The 14676-nt window shown below is 43.6% G+C and overlaps 1 protein-coding gene across 1 annotated transcript; it reads left to right on the top strand.

Annotated features, from left to right (window-relative positions):
- Positions 1 to 738: 738 nt before the first annotated feature.
- On the top strand, positions 739 to 3296 carry LOC110519741 (fatty acid binding protein 1-B.1). Its single transcript, XM_036980108.2, is given in 5 exon segments — positions 739 to 870; positions 1878 to 2050; positions 2404 to 2465; positions 2467 to 2494; positions 3205 to 3296. Coding segments are annotated over 5 exon segments (381 nt in total). The 5' UTR covers positions 739 to 803; the 3' UTR covers positions 3256 to 3296.
- Positions 3297 to 14676: the final 11380 nt, after the last annotated feature.

The following is a 14676-nucleotide window of genomic DNA, read 5'->3' as shown; positions in this document are numbered from 1 at the left end:
TACATTTTTCTAAAGTAATCCAATCTGTTATTAGTTTGACTTTTTGCATCTGTTACTGAGATGGCTGTGCCAGTTATTATTGAGACTACCTAAATCAAATAGAAGTATTTCCTGGCAGCCATTGTCAGTGCAGGTTGGGGGTGATTAACGTTCTCTGGCTGGATTCCAATTTTTCAAGTTGAATTGTATGTTCACTCAACATCAAATGAAAAGTTGAGTGAACATTAAAATTCAACCTGAGAATGTATGTTGGTTCAGCTATATGCCAAACATTTTTGCAAACTCACAATCCTATTGCAGTCTGCTGCCTTACAATTGTACATTGATTCAACTTTTTTATAGTGCAGGGAGACAAAATACACCTCTCAACTCAAAGTGCAATGTAGCCTAGTTTAATTTCAACACAGGTGTATAGCGAGATAAAGTCAAGTTGAATTTGAAATGTGTTGATTGATCCATACACTTGTATTACAATGATGAGACTGCTTATCATTTTTCTAAGGAGTCGAGGAGTTCTTGTTAATCAAATCAGATCAATGATCACTCACACCGCCAAAGTAGAAGAAGAGAGGATGAGAAGTGGAGTACAATAAAGTTGACCATTGCGATGTAGATTAGTTGCCCTTGGCTGGGAAGCTGATCCTAGATCTGTGCCTACAGGCAAGTAGCAGGGAAGACATGAGGGAGGGGTTCTCAATTATAGACACCTTTAGTTAGTTAATGAGTGCAGGGCTGGATAGATGGGGGTATAAAGACGAGCAGGGAGCTGTGGCTGACTCTACTGTCACTGTCATATAGTCACCATGTCTTTCTCAGGGAAATACCAGATGGAGTCACATGACAACTTTGAGTCTTTCATGGAGGCTGTTGGTAAGTCTTGAAGTTGGGTTTGTACATTTGATTAGACTTGGGGTGTTAATTTCAGAAGTCATAGTCCTTTCAGTAATGATGTTCAATGGTGACTGCGAATGCAATGGGTACTTGCAATGGTGTTAGATTTAACAACAAATTATAGGTTTCTTTTGAATAACTTTCACTGAATGTTTAATTTAAGACTTAACACCGCTAGTTTGGTTTGGGCTAACTATTTTGAACTTCCAGCACCAATGGGATTGTTAAATGATTTGCCTAGGCATTAATCATTTATTGTGTCATTGATATTCAAACGTATGGTCTTCTGTCCTCTATCCGTGGAATGAATCCACTGTGCCACCAGGATGGAGTTGTCATGCATTAGTTTTGTAACTATAAATTTAGTCTCTTCAGACCATTTCAACAGGAACAAGCACTCAATAAGATCAGGTGTGGCCAACTACTGTGTTCAACACACTTAAGAGAAGATGGCGGTTGTTGAAGCTGAGAACGGAATGCGTTTTGATTAGTGTTTTTGTATGGCATGTTCTTAGTGTTCTGAGAACATGACTAACTAACTATGAGAACCTACAGAACATTATGCTAAAGTACTGACATTCCCACAGGAGAATATTTAAAGTCATCTGAACAACTTGAGAACATTCCCAATGTAAAATGACTAATGTTCCTAGAACTTTACCTTAAATTAAATGTTTGAACTTTCAGGAAATATTCTGATCAAATAATGAAATGCCAAGAAAATAACATTTTGTCAAATTCCTTAATGAGAATGTTTCAAAGCCAAGCAACTGTCCTGCACCATTGCCAGAATGTGGTATGCAAAATAACCAAGCCCTAAAACGTATTGTCCTCAGAATGATATGTGCTAGCCATCATTGTGTTGCCATATTATAGTGCATCAGCGCTTTACTTCAGTAGTAATAATTCAGTATTCATTTCCCACTTCACTTTTTGTAGTACTAAAAAGCACCGTATATGACTCTCTCGCTGCCGCAAACATGTAGGTCTCCCTGATGAGCTTATCCAGGAGGGCAAAGACATCAAGAGCATCTCTGAGATTGAAGAGACTGGAGACCACTTCAAGGTGACTGTCACCACGGGGACAAAGATCCTCACCAACTCCTTCACCATTGGCCAGGAGACGGAGCTCGAGTCGCCGACCGGGGAGAAGGTCAATGTGAGTGGCGCATGTCACAACCCAACCATGAGTTTCATACATGTAGCCTGGGTTTATCCATCTCCCTACATATACAGCCAGTATCTAACTACACTATAAGTTCAGCTGATGTGGGGTCACTATGGTTAGTTCAGGTCCCAGTGATGTTGTGGGAGGACTGACTTTCGTTGGCAGAATCTCCTCTGCTCTCCAGGGACTGGGCGCACAGTTACGTCTCAAAACCAACTCGCACACTGTCACACTTTTTCTTCTCCATATATGGCCATCCAACTTGGGCCTGTTAAATTGGTCCTAGTTGACTGTAGTTGGTGACCACTGCTTTCAGATCTAACCGTTGACCTCTCCTGTTTCAGTCTGTGGTGACGAGGGAGGGTAACAAGCTGACGGCCATCCTGAATGGGATCGAATATGTCACAACTTACAGACGCAAACACCCTCGTCAACGTGAGTGGGGCATATGGCTGGGGGTTTCACGAAGCGTCACAATTTCAGGGTTAATTTATACCATTAACAAAATGGGTAGTCTATGACAGTGCCGTGAACGCAATTCAACAGTTTGCTGCCGCCAATGTCCTAATTACATGCTGACCCCACCACTCGCGTCGCAAAATAAATGTAGGTGTTATTCAATCATTGCACCCACACTGCTCGCGCGCCTCAGCAAGCATCTGCGTGGCCAGGTGCTAAAATAGAAATTGGTTCTATTTGATGTGCTGCAAGTCTGGCCTCTCCAATCTCCTCATTGGTTCTTAGGAGCATATACCCATGTGGGTGATTGAAAGAGGAACTTTAAGGTCCACACTCTGGTCAGTTGTAACGTTGGTTGTCAACCGCCATATAAAGGAGGCGAGATGATGAGAAACATTCGGTGTTCTGTGGCTTAATTGTCAGAGATTTCAGGTAAAATAACAACCCAATATTTATATACTAGGACAAATGAGCTAGCCTAGCTAAATTGTCATAAATATGAAATGCTTTTTGCCCCAAATATAACTGTTCCGGGGTTTGTCTTGATATTTCAACCTGCATGTCCTGATCGCTTCTAGTGTGGGTGATTTTGTTCAATGTGAGAACGAGCACGTCCGGTTTGGTAAGCATAGTGTACTGGCATGGATTTATTGAGTGTAATGATTACAGATGCTTTCTCTTTCCAGACCATGACTCTGTCTGGCATGTCATACAAGAGGACCAGCAAACGAATGTGAAGATCTACTGCACTCTTTGGATTAATAAAATGTGAAAGGCATTGAATGGTCTGGTCTCAGCATTTCATATCAATGGGTAGAACTTCAGGGGAAAATTGAAGTTTGTAATAATGAGGCAAGGTTTGAGTTGGATGAATGTAGGATTCAATAGAATAGCGTAGTTCCGTGAACATTACACTTGGGCCAAAATGGATTTTCTACATTTTAATGTGACTGCTTTATAGCAAATGTCAACCCAGCAGTGTAGAAATGAAGGCTTTGCTAGTTCCATCTAGTCTGTTGCAATATGGGTCAGAATCCTACCACATTGGGTGCATCAGTTTAAAAGCAGATTCCTCAATTTCCAGTTATTTTTGAAAATCAAGTTTCAGGCAATGTTTTTGGACATTGCTTTCACTAGTTCCACCCCAGTGTAGCTGACAAGGGGCTAAAGGTGCACCATTTGAGGGTGACTGGTTTCCCAGCTACAGTGTGGTTGGAAAAGCTAAGGACCCTGGGACTAAACACCTCCCTCTGCCACCCCCAGGTGGTAAGGGTAGGCAACAACGCGTCTGCCACACTGAGCCTCAACACTTGGGCCCCTCCTGTACTCCCTGTTCACCCACGACTGCGTGGTTAAACATGACTCACACACCAAGTTTGAGGTGCACCACAACACCAGTGGTAGGCCTGGTCACTGACAATGATGAGACCTGGCAGTGTGCTGCCAGGACAACCTCTCCCTCAATGTGAGCACAAAGGAGCTGATCGTTGACTACAGGAAAAGGCGTGCTAAACAAGCCCCCATTAACATCGACAGAGCGAGTTTCAAGTTCCTTGGTGTCCACATTACCAACGAACTATCATGGTCCTAACACACCAAGACAGTTGTGAAGAGGGCACAACACCTTTTCCCCCACCCCCTCTGTTGTACACTGCTACTCGCTGTTTATCTATGCATAGTCCCTTCACATGTGTACAAATTACATCCACTAACCTCTAACCCCGCATATTGACTCGGTACCGATAGCCCCGTTATTGCTACTTTTATTTTTTTTACTTGATTTGGTAAGGGCTTGTAAGTAAGGTGTACACTTGTATTTGGCGCATGTGACAAAGTTTGATTTGACGTGTCATGGACGTAGGAATTGAAGGGTTGATTTGTCTGACATATTTGTGTAACGTGAGGTCACTACTGCCGGCTGCTAGTTTCTTGACACCTGCCGCCATAGGTTCGTTCATGCTTATTGGCTAGTTCTTCAGGGCCTCCTCCTGTGTGGTGTGTGTGTGTAGAAAATGATACTCATTCTACTTAAACATCCGTTACTCAATCTGTCTTCACAAGCTAGGCGGGATCATGTCATAAAGATGTATTTTAATCTTGCAGATCATCCTGTGTGAGTTTCATGTCTTGGTGTGGGTTCTTTGCAGGATGGCATAGGCCTTACACATGCAGTGTCCTACCTATTTTCCATACCTGCCAATGGGGCACCCCTGCCTTCATTGTTACCATCCCCAGAGCGGTGTTAACTTGGTATCGTTTACTGTCAAAGTAATATTGAGCCATTTATACTGCACAAATATAAACGCAATATGTCAAGTCTTTTCATGTGCTGAAATAAAAGATCCCAGAAATGTTCTCAAAGTGCACAAATTTGTATACATCCTTGTTAGTGAGCATCTCTCATTGTAATAAGATAATCCATCCACCTGACAGGTGTGGCATATCAGGACAATAAAAGGCCACTAATGTACAGTTTTGTCAATGCCGCAAATGTCTCAAGTTGAGAGAGTGTGCAATTGGCATGCTGACTGCAGGACTGTCCATCAGCGCTGTTATCAGGTAATGAAATGCTAATTTCTCTACCATAGGCCACCTCCAACGTCATTTTAGAGAATTTGGCAGTACGTCCAAGCGGCCTCACAACCGCAGACCATGTGTTACCACACCAGCCTAGGACCTTGACAGCTGATTAAACAGGAGTATTTATGTCTAATAAAATCGGCTATCTAGTCTATAATGACTAAAGAGTAGACTCACTCCCCACATCAGGGCTTTTTAGGCTGGGGGGCTCCGGGAATGAAAACGTGGTATAGGTATGTAAGGGACATGTGGTTGGAAAAGTGAAGGTGCAATTCAGGGAGGGAGTTGACTTGTGTGTCCGGCTCCATCCTTTATTTTAAATCTCATAGGGCTGCAGTGTGGACCAATCTTGGAAGGCCGAGGTGGAAGGTGACAATCAAATCAGCCAATCAGAGGGAAGCAACTCTGGTGACATTTTCCTAAGGCTCCTGAACTTAGCTGACCACAGCCTTCCTATCGAGTCGACCAATGAGCTGCAAGTGATGCTAGGGTTCCATGGGGGTCACTTGAGAGATTTGTTGATAGGATTTGTACTTCAAAGTGACCTATTTGTAGTTCCTTGTTCAGCCCACCTATTTTACCCACCCATTTACTGACCTCCTTCTTCAGTATATAGGCAACATCACTGGAAGGGAACTAGCTCAGAATTTCACTCTTTGACATTTCATGTACAGTGGTGAGAACAAGTATTTGATACACTGCCGATTTTGCAGGTTTTCCTACTTACAAAGCATGTAGAGGTCTGTAATTTTTATAGGTTCACTTCAACTGCGAGAGATGGCATCTAAAACAAAAATCCAGAAAATCACATTGTATGATTAAGTAATTCATTTGCATTATTTTGCATGACATAAGTATTTGATCACCTACCAACCAGTAAGAATTCCGGCTCTCACAGACCTGTTCGTTTTTCTTTAAGAAGCCCTACTGTTCTCCACTCATTACCTGTATTAACTGCAACTGTTTGAACTCGTTACCTGCATAAAAGACACCTGTCCACACACTCAATCAAACAGACTCCAACCTCTCCACAATGGCCAAGATCAGAGAACTGTAAGGACATCAGGGATAAAATTGTAGACCTGCACAAGGCTGGGATGGGCTACAGGACAATAGGCAAGCAGCTTGGTGAGAAGGCAACAACTGTTGGCACCAATTATTAGAAAATGGAAGAAGTTCAAGATGACGGTCAATCACCCTCGGTCTGGGGCTCCATGCAAGATCTCACCTCGTGGGGCATCAATTATCATGAGGAAGGTGAGGGATCAGCCCAGAGCTACACGGCAGGACCTGGTCAATGACCTGAAGAGAGCTGGGACCACAGTCTCAAAGAAAACCATTAGTAACACAATACGCCGTCATGGATTAAAATCCTGCAGCGCACGCAAGGCCCCATTGCTCAAGCCAGCGCATGTCCAGGGCCGTCTGAAGTTTGCCAATGACCATCTGGATGATCCAGAGGAGGAATGGGAGAAGGTCATGTGGTCTGATGAGACGAAAATAGAGCTTTTTGGTCTAAACTCCACTCGCTGTGTTTAGAGGAAGAAGAAGGATGAGTACAACCCCAAGGTCACCATCCCAAACGTGAAACATGGAGGTGGAAACATCATTCTTTGGGGATGCTTTTCTGCAAAGGGGACAGGACGACTGCACCGTATTGAGGGGAGGATGGATGGAGCCATGTATCGCGAGATCTTGGCCAACAACCTCCTTCCCTCAGTAAGAGCATTGAAGATGGGTCGTGGCTGGGTCTTCCAGCATGACAACGACCCGAAACACACAGCCAGGGCAACTAAGGAGTGGCTCCGTAAGAAGCATCTCAAGGTCCTGGAGTGGCCTAGCCAGTCTCCAGACCTGAACCCAATAGACAATCTTTGGAAGGAGCTGAAAGACTGTATTGCCCAGCGACAGCCCCGAAACCTGAAGGACCTGTAGAAGGTCTGTATGGAGGAGTGGGCCAAAATCCCTGCAGCAGTGTGTATAAACCTGGTCAAGAACTACAGGAAATGTATGATCTCTGTAATTGCAAACAAAGGTTTCTGTACCAAAAATTTAGTTCTGCTTTTCTGATGTATCAAATACTTATGTCATGCAATAAAATGCAAATTAATTACTGAAAAATCATACAATGTGATTTTCTGCATTTTTGTTATAGATTCCGTCTCTCACAGTTGAAGTGTACCTATGAAAAAAAATTACAGACCTCTAAATGCTTTGTAAGTAGGAAAACCTGCAAACTCGGCAGTGTATCAAAATACTTGTTCTCCCTACTGTATGGCAAATATTGGAGTTAAATTCTTAGCTAGATGGGACCCTGAGCACTCAAATCAAATTAGAGAATCGAAAACAGCAGGTCTGGGACAAGGTGGCATGTCCGGTGAACAGGTCAGGGTTCCATAGCCGCAGGCAGAACAGTTGAAACTGGAGCAGCAGTACGACCAGGTGGACTGGGGACAGTCAGGAGTCATCAGGCCAGGTAGTCCTGAGCCATGGTCCTAGGGCTCAAATCCTCCGGGAGGGGAGGGAGAGAGTATTAGGGAGAATACTTAAATCCACACAGGACACCAGATAAGACAGGAGAATTACACCAGATATAACAAACTGACCTGAGTGGTTTAGGGGGCGGGGGTGGGGGGACAAGGCTGAGTATAGCCCACAAAGATCTCCTCCACTGCACGAGCCAGAAGGGGCTCAAAACCAAACAGGAAGATCATGTTAGTGACTCAACCCACTCACGTGACACACCCCTCATAGGAAAGGTATGAAGAGCACTAGTAAGCCAGTGTCTCAACCCCCATAATAGTTTCAGAGGCAGAGAATCCCAGTGGAGAGAGGGGAGCCGACCAGGCAGAGAGAGCAAGGGCGGTTTGGCGCTCCAGTGCCTTGCCGTTCACCTTCGCACCCCTGGGCCAGACTACACTCAATCGTAGGACCTACTGAAGAGATGAGTCTAAAGTAAAGACTTAAAGGTTGCGACCTAGTTTGCGTCTCTCACATGGGTAGGCAGACCATTCCATAAAAGAGCTCTATAGGAGAAAGCCCTGCCTCCAGCTGTTTGCTTAGAAATTCTAGGGACAATTAGGAGGCCTGCGTCTTGTGACCGTAGCGTACTTGTAGGTGTGTACGGCAGGACCAAATCAGAGAGATAGGTAGGAGCAAGCCCATGTAATGCTTTGTAGGTTAGCAGTAAAACCTTGAAATCAGCCCTTGCCTTGACAGGAAGCCAGTGTAGGGAGGCTAGCACTGGATTAATATGATCAAATTTCCTTCACAGTTTTATTTTAGACGACTGTACAACCATCAAGATGAATTGTCAGATCCAACAGAAGATCTCTTTGCTTCTTGGGACCTAGAACTAGCCTCACTGTTTTGTCCGAGTTCAAAAGTAAAACCGCCATCCACTTTCTTATATCTGAAACACAGGCTTCCAGGGTAGGACATTTTGGGGCTTCACCATGTTTCATCGAAATGTACAGCTGTGTGTCGTCCACATAGCAGTGAAAGAGGTGGAATATATAGTGAAAACAATAGTGGTCCTAAAACGGAACCTTGAGGCACACCAAAACATACAATTGATTTGTCAGAGGAAAAACCTTCCACAGAGATGAACTGATATCTTTCCGACAGATAAGATTGAATCCAGGCAAGAACTTGTCCGTGTCGACCAATTAGGGTTTCCTATCTCTCCAAAAAATTGTGGTGATCGGGGGTGTCAAAATCAGCACTAAGGTCTGGGAGCACGAGGACAGATGCAGAGCCTTAGACTGACACCATTAAATAGGTAATTTACCACCTTCATGAGTGCAGTCTCAGTGCTATGATGGGGTCTTAAACCAGACTGAAGCGTTTCATATACTTTATTTGTCTTCAGGAAGGCAGATAGATGCTGGTCATTATTATTGTTATTATTATTATTATTATTATTATTATTATTATTATTTTAGAGGAAGAGGATATTCGATATCAGCCGGGTCAATGTTTTGCTTTTTCAGGAGAGGCTTTATTACTGCCACTTTTAGAGAGTTTGGTACATATCCGGAGGATAGAGAGCCATCCATTATGCTCAACATAGGAGGGGCAAGCACAGGAAGTAGCTCTTTAAACTACTGAGTTGGAATAGGGGCCAGTACGCAGCTTGAAGGTTTAGAGGACATGACTATCTTCATGTGTCAAGAGATACAGGATTAGAACACTTGAGTGTCTCCATTGATCCTAAATCCTGGCAGTTCTGTGAAGACTCAGGACAACTGAGCTTTGGAGAAATATGCAGGTCAAAGAGGAGTCCGTAATTTGCTTCCTAATGATCATGATATTTTCGTCGTAGAAGTTCAGGAATTCATCACTGATGAAGTGAAATACATCCTCTCTTGGGGTATGCTGCTTTTTAGTTACCTTTGCGACAGTATCAAAAATACATTTAGGATTGTTTTTATCCTCCTCAATTAGGTTGGAAAAATAGGATGACCGAGCAGCAGTGAGGGCTCTTTGATATTGCACAGTACTGTCTTTTCCAAGACTTCCAGTTTGGTGGAGAGCCACTTCCGTTCCAATTTTCTGGAAGCTTGCTTCAGGGCTCTGATATTTTCTGTATACCAGGGAGCTAATTTCTTGTGAATTTTTTGGGGGTGATTTTTTGAGGTGCGACTGCATCTAGGTTATTACGCTAGGTTAAATTTAGATCCTCAGTTAGGTGGTTAACCGATTTTTGTACTCTGAAGTCCTTGGGTAGGTGGAGGGAGTCTGGAAGGGCATCTAGGAATTGTTGGGTTGTCCGAGAATTTATAGCATGGCTTTTGATGATCCTCGGTTGGGGTCTGAGCAGATTATTTGTTGCAATTGCAAACGTAATAAGATGGTGGTTCGATCCACAATATTTATTCCACTGGACAAAACTAGATCCAGGGTATGACTGTGGCAATGAGTAGGTCTGGAGACTTGTTGAACAAAACCCACTAAAAAGTGATTGAGTAGGCTGCATAGATTTCATGAATAAAAGCTCAAAAGACGAAAATGTAGTCGTTTTTTGTTGTCAATAAAAATTTGCTGTCTTAATATAAGAAAAGCCTCTGCCTATGTGGAATATGCGGGGGATATGGTCACTCGTATAACTTGGAGAGGCCTCATTTAACACAGTAAATCAGGCTTGAACCATGTTTCAGTCAGGCCAGTTACATCAACATTATGATCAGTGTTTAGTTCATTGACTATGACTGCCTTGCAAGTGAGGGATCTAACATTCAGTAGCCCTATTTTGCGATGTGAGATATCACAATCTCTTTCAATAATGACAAGAATGGAGGAAGTATTTACTCCAGTGAGATTGCTAAGGCGAACACCGCCATGTTTAGTTTTGCCCAACCTAGATCGAGGCACAGACATGATGTCAATGGGGATAGCTGAGCAGACTACACTGACAGTGCTAGTGGCAGACTCCACTAAGCTGGCAGGCTGGCTAACAGCCTGCTGCCTGGGATGCCCTCTATCTCATTGTGGAGCTAGATGAGTAAGGGAACACCCCCCTGAAATGGCCAAAAATGAAATGCCATAAGAAATGTCCAAATGCAGTATGAAAGATTTGAAAATGCCAAATCAGCATGTTATGTCCATTTGCCATGTACCATCACGAATTTGACATGCTCAAAAATCCTGCAGGAATGCGAAATTGACTGGCCCGATGAAATGGCTGAGCAGTGATTCTGGCTCCTCTCCATCACTCGTTAGGGTTGATTTCAGAATGTCACTTTGGTGATGGTACCTCACTGTTTAAACATATTGCAAATGGACAAAGTCACCATCAAGTCACCGTCCATCTGTCAATTAGATATCATTCTGACTCCAAACTGATACAAACTGACACCACACCCACTTTTTCCAACTTGTTTAGAAGCCAACTATCACATACTTCAGAGCTGGCCCAAAATTCACAACGCCTTCTGTTCAAACCATAGTAAAAAACGTAAAACACGTAGTTACATTCTAGCTGCGGGTCCATTTCATTGGTGCCCGAGCAAGACCCTAATTGGTGCTGAAAATCCACTTTTTTCCATGCCTTGCTACGGAATGAATGAGCAAACGTTGGGGTCTGTCTATGTGGGCCGAGGTGGTCGCAATGCACCTAGTTTTGACTCTGGGACATTTCTAAATGTCGTCATTTTCGTGATGCAAAGATGAATTGAAATTATTGCAAATGTACGAGGCTGTTTCTCAGTCCGAGAACCTTCTAGAGCCACGTAACTCACCACGCACTATCGACCTGAGGTCTAGAACAGGTTTCTAAAGTTTCAGAAGTCTAGGTCTGACGGTTATTTTTTAGCTCGAACAAAGGTAACTATTGCAGGCACTGTCTGTCTCTACGCACCTCAATATGTCCCTCCTTCTAAGATGTGTGTGTGTGTGTGATTTAGTGTTTCTTTGAAATTTTATGGGAGAAATGACTGATTTACAGTTCATGGGGGTTGCCTAATCACACATATGAAGTTTTGAAAATATCTGACCTTTTTAACCCTTCGAAAAAGCCCCTCTGACACCATTTAAGGCACTTCCGGTTGGCACAGGAAGCTATAAGTCCTGATTGGGGTATACCTTTACAGAATCCTGAGTTTTAAGTGTTTACGTTAAGAACTGACCAATTTACACAGGGTTGAATGCACTATTTATCACAAACTGCTGGTTGGGTATGGAAAAACACGTTTAGGGTGATTTTAACCACTTCCGGTTGCTTCAGGAAGCTTAGAATCGACACAAGTATACCTCATAGTGTCCTGATGGACTGTCATTGAAGACAGGTTCATAAGGCATTCATAACCCACATAGGCTTCAAGTTGACTTTAGAGGAGCAGGCAATGTATTCCTATGGGGAGAGATGTCATTGTAATCTGTGAGATCAAAAAACCCTGATTAACTGTTAAGGGTTAATGCCACACGGTCAAGGTTAGGCTTGCACAGATCGGGAGGACCTCGGGAACGTACCTGAGGTCGAATTGTGCTTCTCACCCTAACGGTTCTCTCACTGTCACCCAAAAGCACTCAGAGCGAGCTACGGTCAAGCGGGGCATCTCGTTGAACTCGGCACGGCCTAGCGAATATGGAAATGCCATTGCAGGCTCTGTGTGTCTTTTTTATTTTTTTTATTTTATATATATTTTTTAGAATTTTACCCCTTTTTCTCCCCAATTTAGTGGTATCCAATTGTTTAGTAGCTACTATCTTGTCTCATCGCTACAACTCCCGTACGGGCTCGGGAGTGACGAAGGTTGAAAGTCATGTGTCCTCCGATACACAACCCAACCAAGCCGCACTGCTTCTTAACACAGCGCCATCCAACCCGGAAGCCAGCCGCACCAATGTGTCGGAGGAAACACTGTGTACCTGGCAACCTTGGTTAGCGCACACTGCGCCCGGCCCGCCACAGGAGTCGCTGGTGCGTGACGAGACAAGGATTTCCCTACCGGCCAAACCCTCCCTATCCCGGACAACGCTAGGCCAATTGTGCGTCGCCCCACGGACCTCCCAGTCGCGGCCGGTTACGACAGAGCCTGGGCACGAACCCAGAGTCTCTGGTGGCACAGCTGGCGCTGCGTGTCTTTAAGCACCGCACTTTGTCACTCCATCCTTGCTGTGTGTGTGTGTGTGTGTGTGTGTAGGTGTGTGTGTGTGCAGGTGTGTGTGTGTGTGTGTGTGTGTGCAGGTGTGTGTGTGTGTGTGAGAGAGAGAGAGCTTTTCTTTGACATCTGTTGGGAGAAATGACTGACTTGCAGTTCATGGGGGTTACCTAATCACACATATGAAGTTTTGAAAAGATCTGACCTTTTTAACCCTTCAAAACAGCACCTATGACACCATTTTAAGGCACTTCCGGTTTACACAGGAAGCTGAAAGTGAACACATATCCTCCTTGGGATAGGCAATTATAGAATTTTGAGTTTCAGTCTTTATGTTAAGAACTGATTTATTTACGGAGCGTTTAGTGAGTGTGTGTTATTTCAGAAAATCACAGAAATCTCGCAGAGCTCCGAAGCACACTTTAAAAAGTTTCGTATGAACACGCTGCAACTGGATCTGTAACTGTTAAAAAAAAAACTATTTTTGAACATCACCAATTTGACATTGTACGATTTCTCTTAAATGACGATAGAGAAATGGCTGGTTCTTTTTTTATTGACACCGGAGGTTCCTTTACTTTGACGTGAAGCGGAAAGCGGACGTGAAGCGGAAAAATTATTGCTCTATTTTCATTTTGGACCTTTAATCCCAGAAAAATGGCCATAACTCAAAAACCGTTGAGGCCTAGATGCCATCTTGTTCGGGGCCAACTGCCCATCATGCCAAACCTATGCTCACCAAGTTTCAGCTTCGAAATATTTTCCGTTTAGGAGATAAGGCCATGTCGTGATTCGTGATGTTTTGGACATTTGCAATATGATTCCATTTGCCCTCTTGTGGGATTTACCGGGACAGTGGAAAAATTACCAAAATTTGATTATTTTATGAAACGGAAAACGAATGTCCGAGAGAGTTCATTTGATGACTTCCCGGAAGATCCGGCCCTGCCGCACGGCCCGACGCCGTCCGCGAATTTTACAAACGTTTTCGGACGTCTAATAAGGGACCGTACATTTGCAATGTGGTCTTTCTCACTAACCTTTTGGCGATTGTCAAAATGTTCCCTTAAGGTATGTTTGGGCCCTGTCTATGCGATAGATAAGATGAGAGCACCCCTCCAGCTAAGATGGAGTCCATCAATCCTAAGCTGGCCAGGCTTGGTCCTGTTTGTGGGTGAGTCCCAGAAAGAGGGCCAATTATCTACAAAGTATATATTTTAGGATGTAGTAAACAGTATTCTACCAGCGATCTATCTAAGAGATTGTTGCCGTTTTACGATCCTCTAAACAAATGTGCTATTGTGTGTGTTTATCTGCTTTATTTGTAATTCATATTGTACATAATGTTTCTGCCATCATCTCTTATGACCAGAAAGAGCTTCTAGATATCAGGAGCGCGATTACTCACCCTGTACTGGAAGAATATATTTTTTTCTTTAACGAGTCGGACGCAAAGGATTTACTCCAGACACCCGACAAGGCCCTCACCCCAGTCATTCACAGGAGAAAGAGATGGAGATATCGGGTATGTAGGTCTGGGTGCCTTGTAAGGTGGGTAATGTGGGTAATCTGCCTTTACCATCGGTCCTATTAGCGAAAGTACAATCATTGGATAATAAAATAGATGAGCAACGAGCACATACAGTATATCCTACAAATGGGACATTAAAAACGGTTTTATCTTATGTTTCACTGAGTCGTGGCTGAACGACGACATGAATAACATACAGCTGGCAGGTTTTACGCTTTTTCGGCAGGATAGAACAGACGCCTCTGGTAAGACAAGGGGTCGCGGTCTATGTTTATTTGTAAACAACAGCTGGTGCATGAAATCTAAGGAAGTCTCAAGTTTTTCCTCGCCTGAGGTAGAGTATCTCATGATGAGCTGTAGAACACACTATTTACCAAGAGAGTTTTCGTCTATATTCTTTGTAGCTGTCTATTTAAAACCACAAACCAATGATAGCACTAAGACCG

The sequence above is a fragment of the Oncorhynchus mykiss genome, chromosome 6, assembly GCF_057628025.1.
Source record: "Oncorhynchus mykiss isolate SJ-2025 chromosome 6, ASM5762802v1, whole genome shotgun sequence".
NCBI classification, from domain to species: Eukaryota; Metazoa; Chordata; class Actinopteri; order Salmoniformes; family Salmonidae; genus Oncorhynchus; species Oncorhynchus mykiss.
The sequence above is the reverse complement of the archived record's forward strand: the minus strand, read 5'-3'. Positions and strand labels throughout refer to the sequence as shown.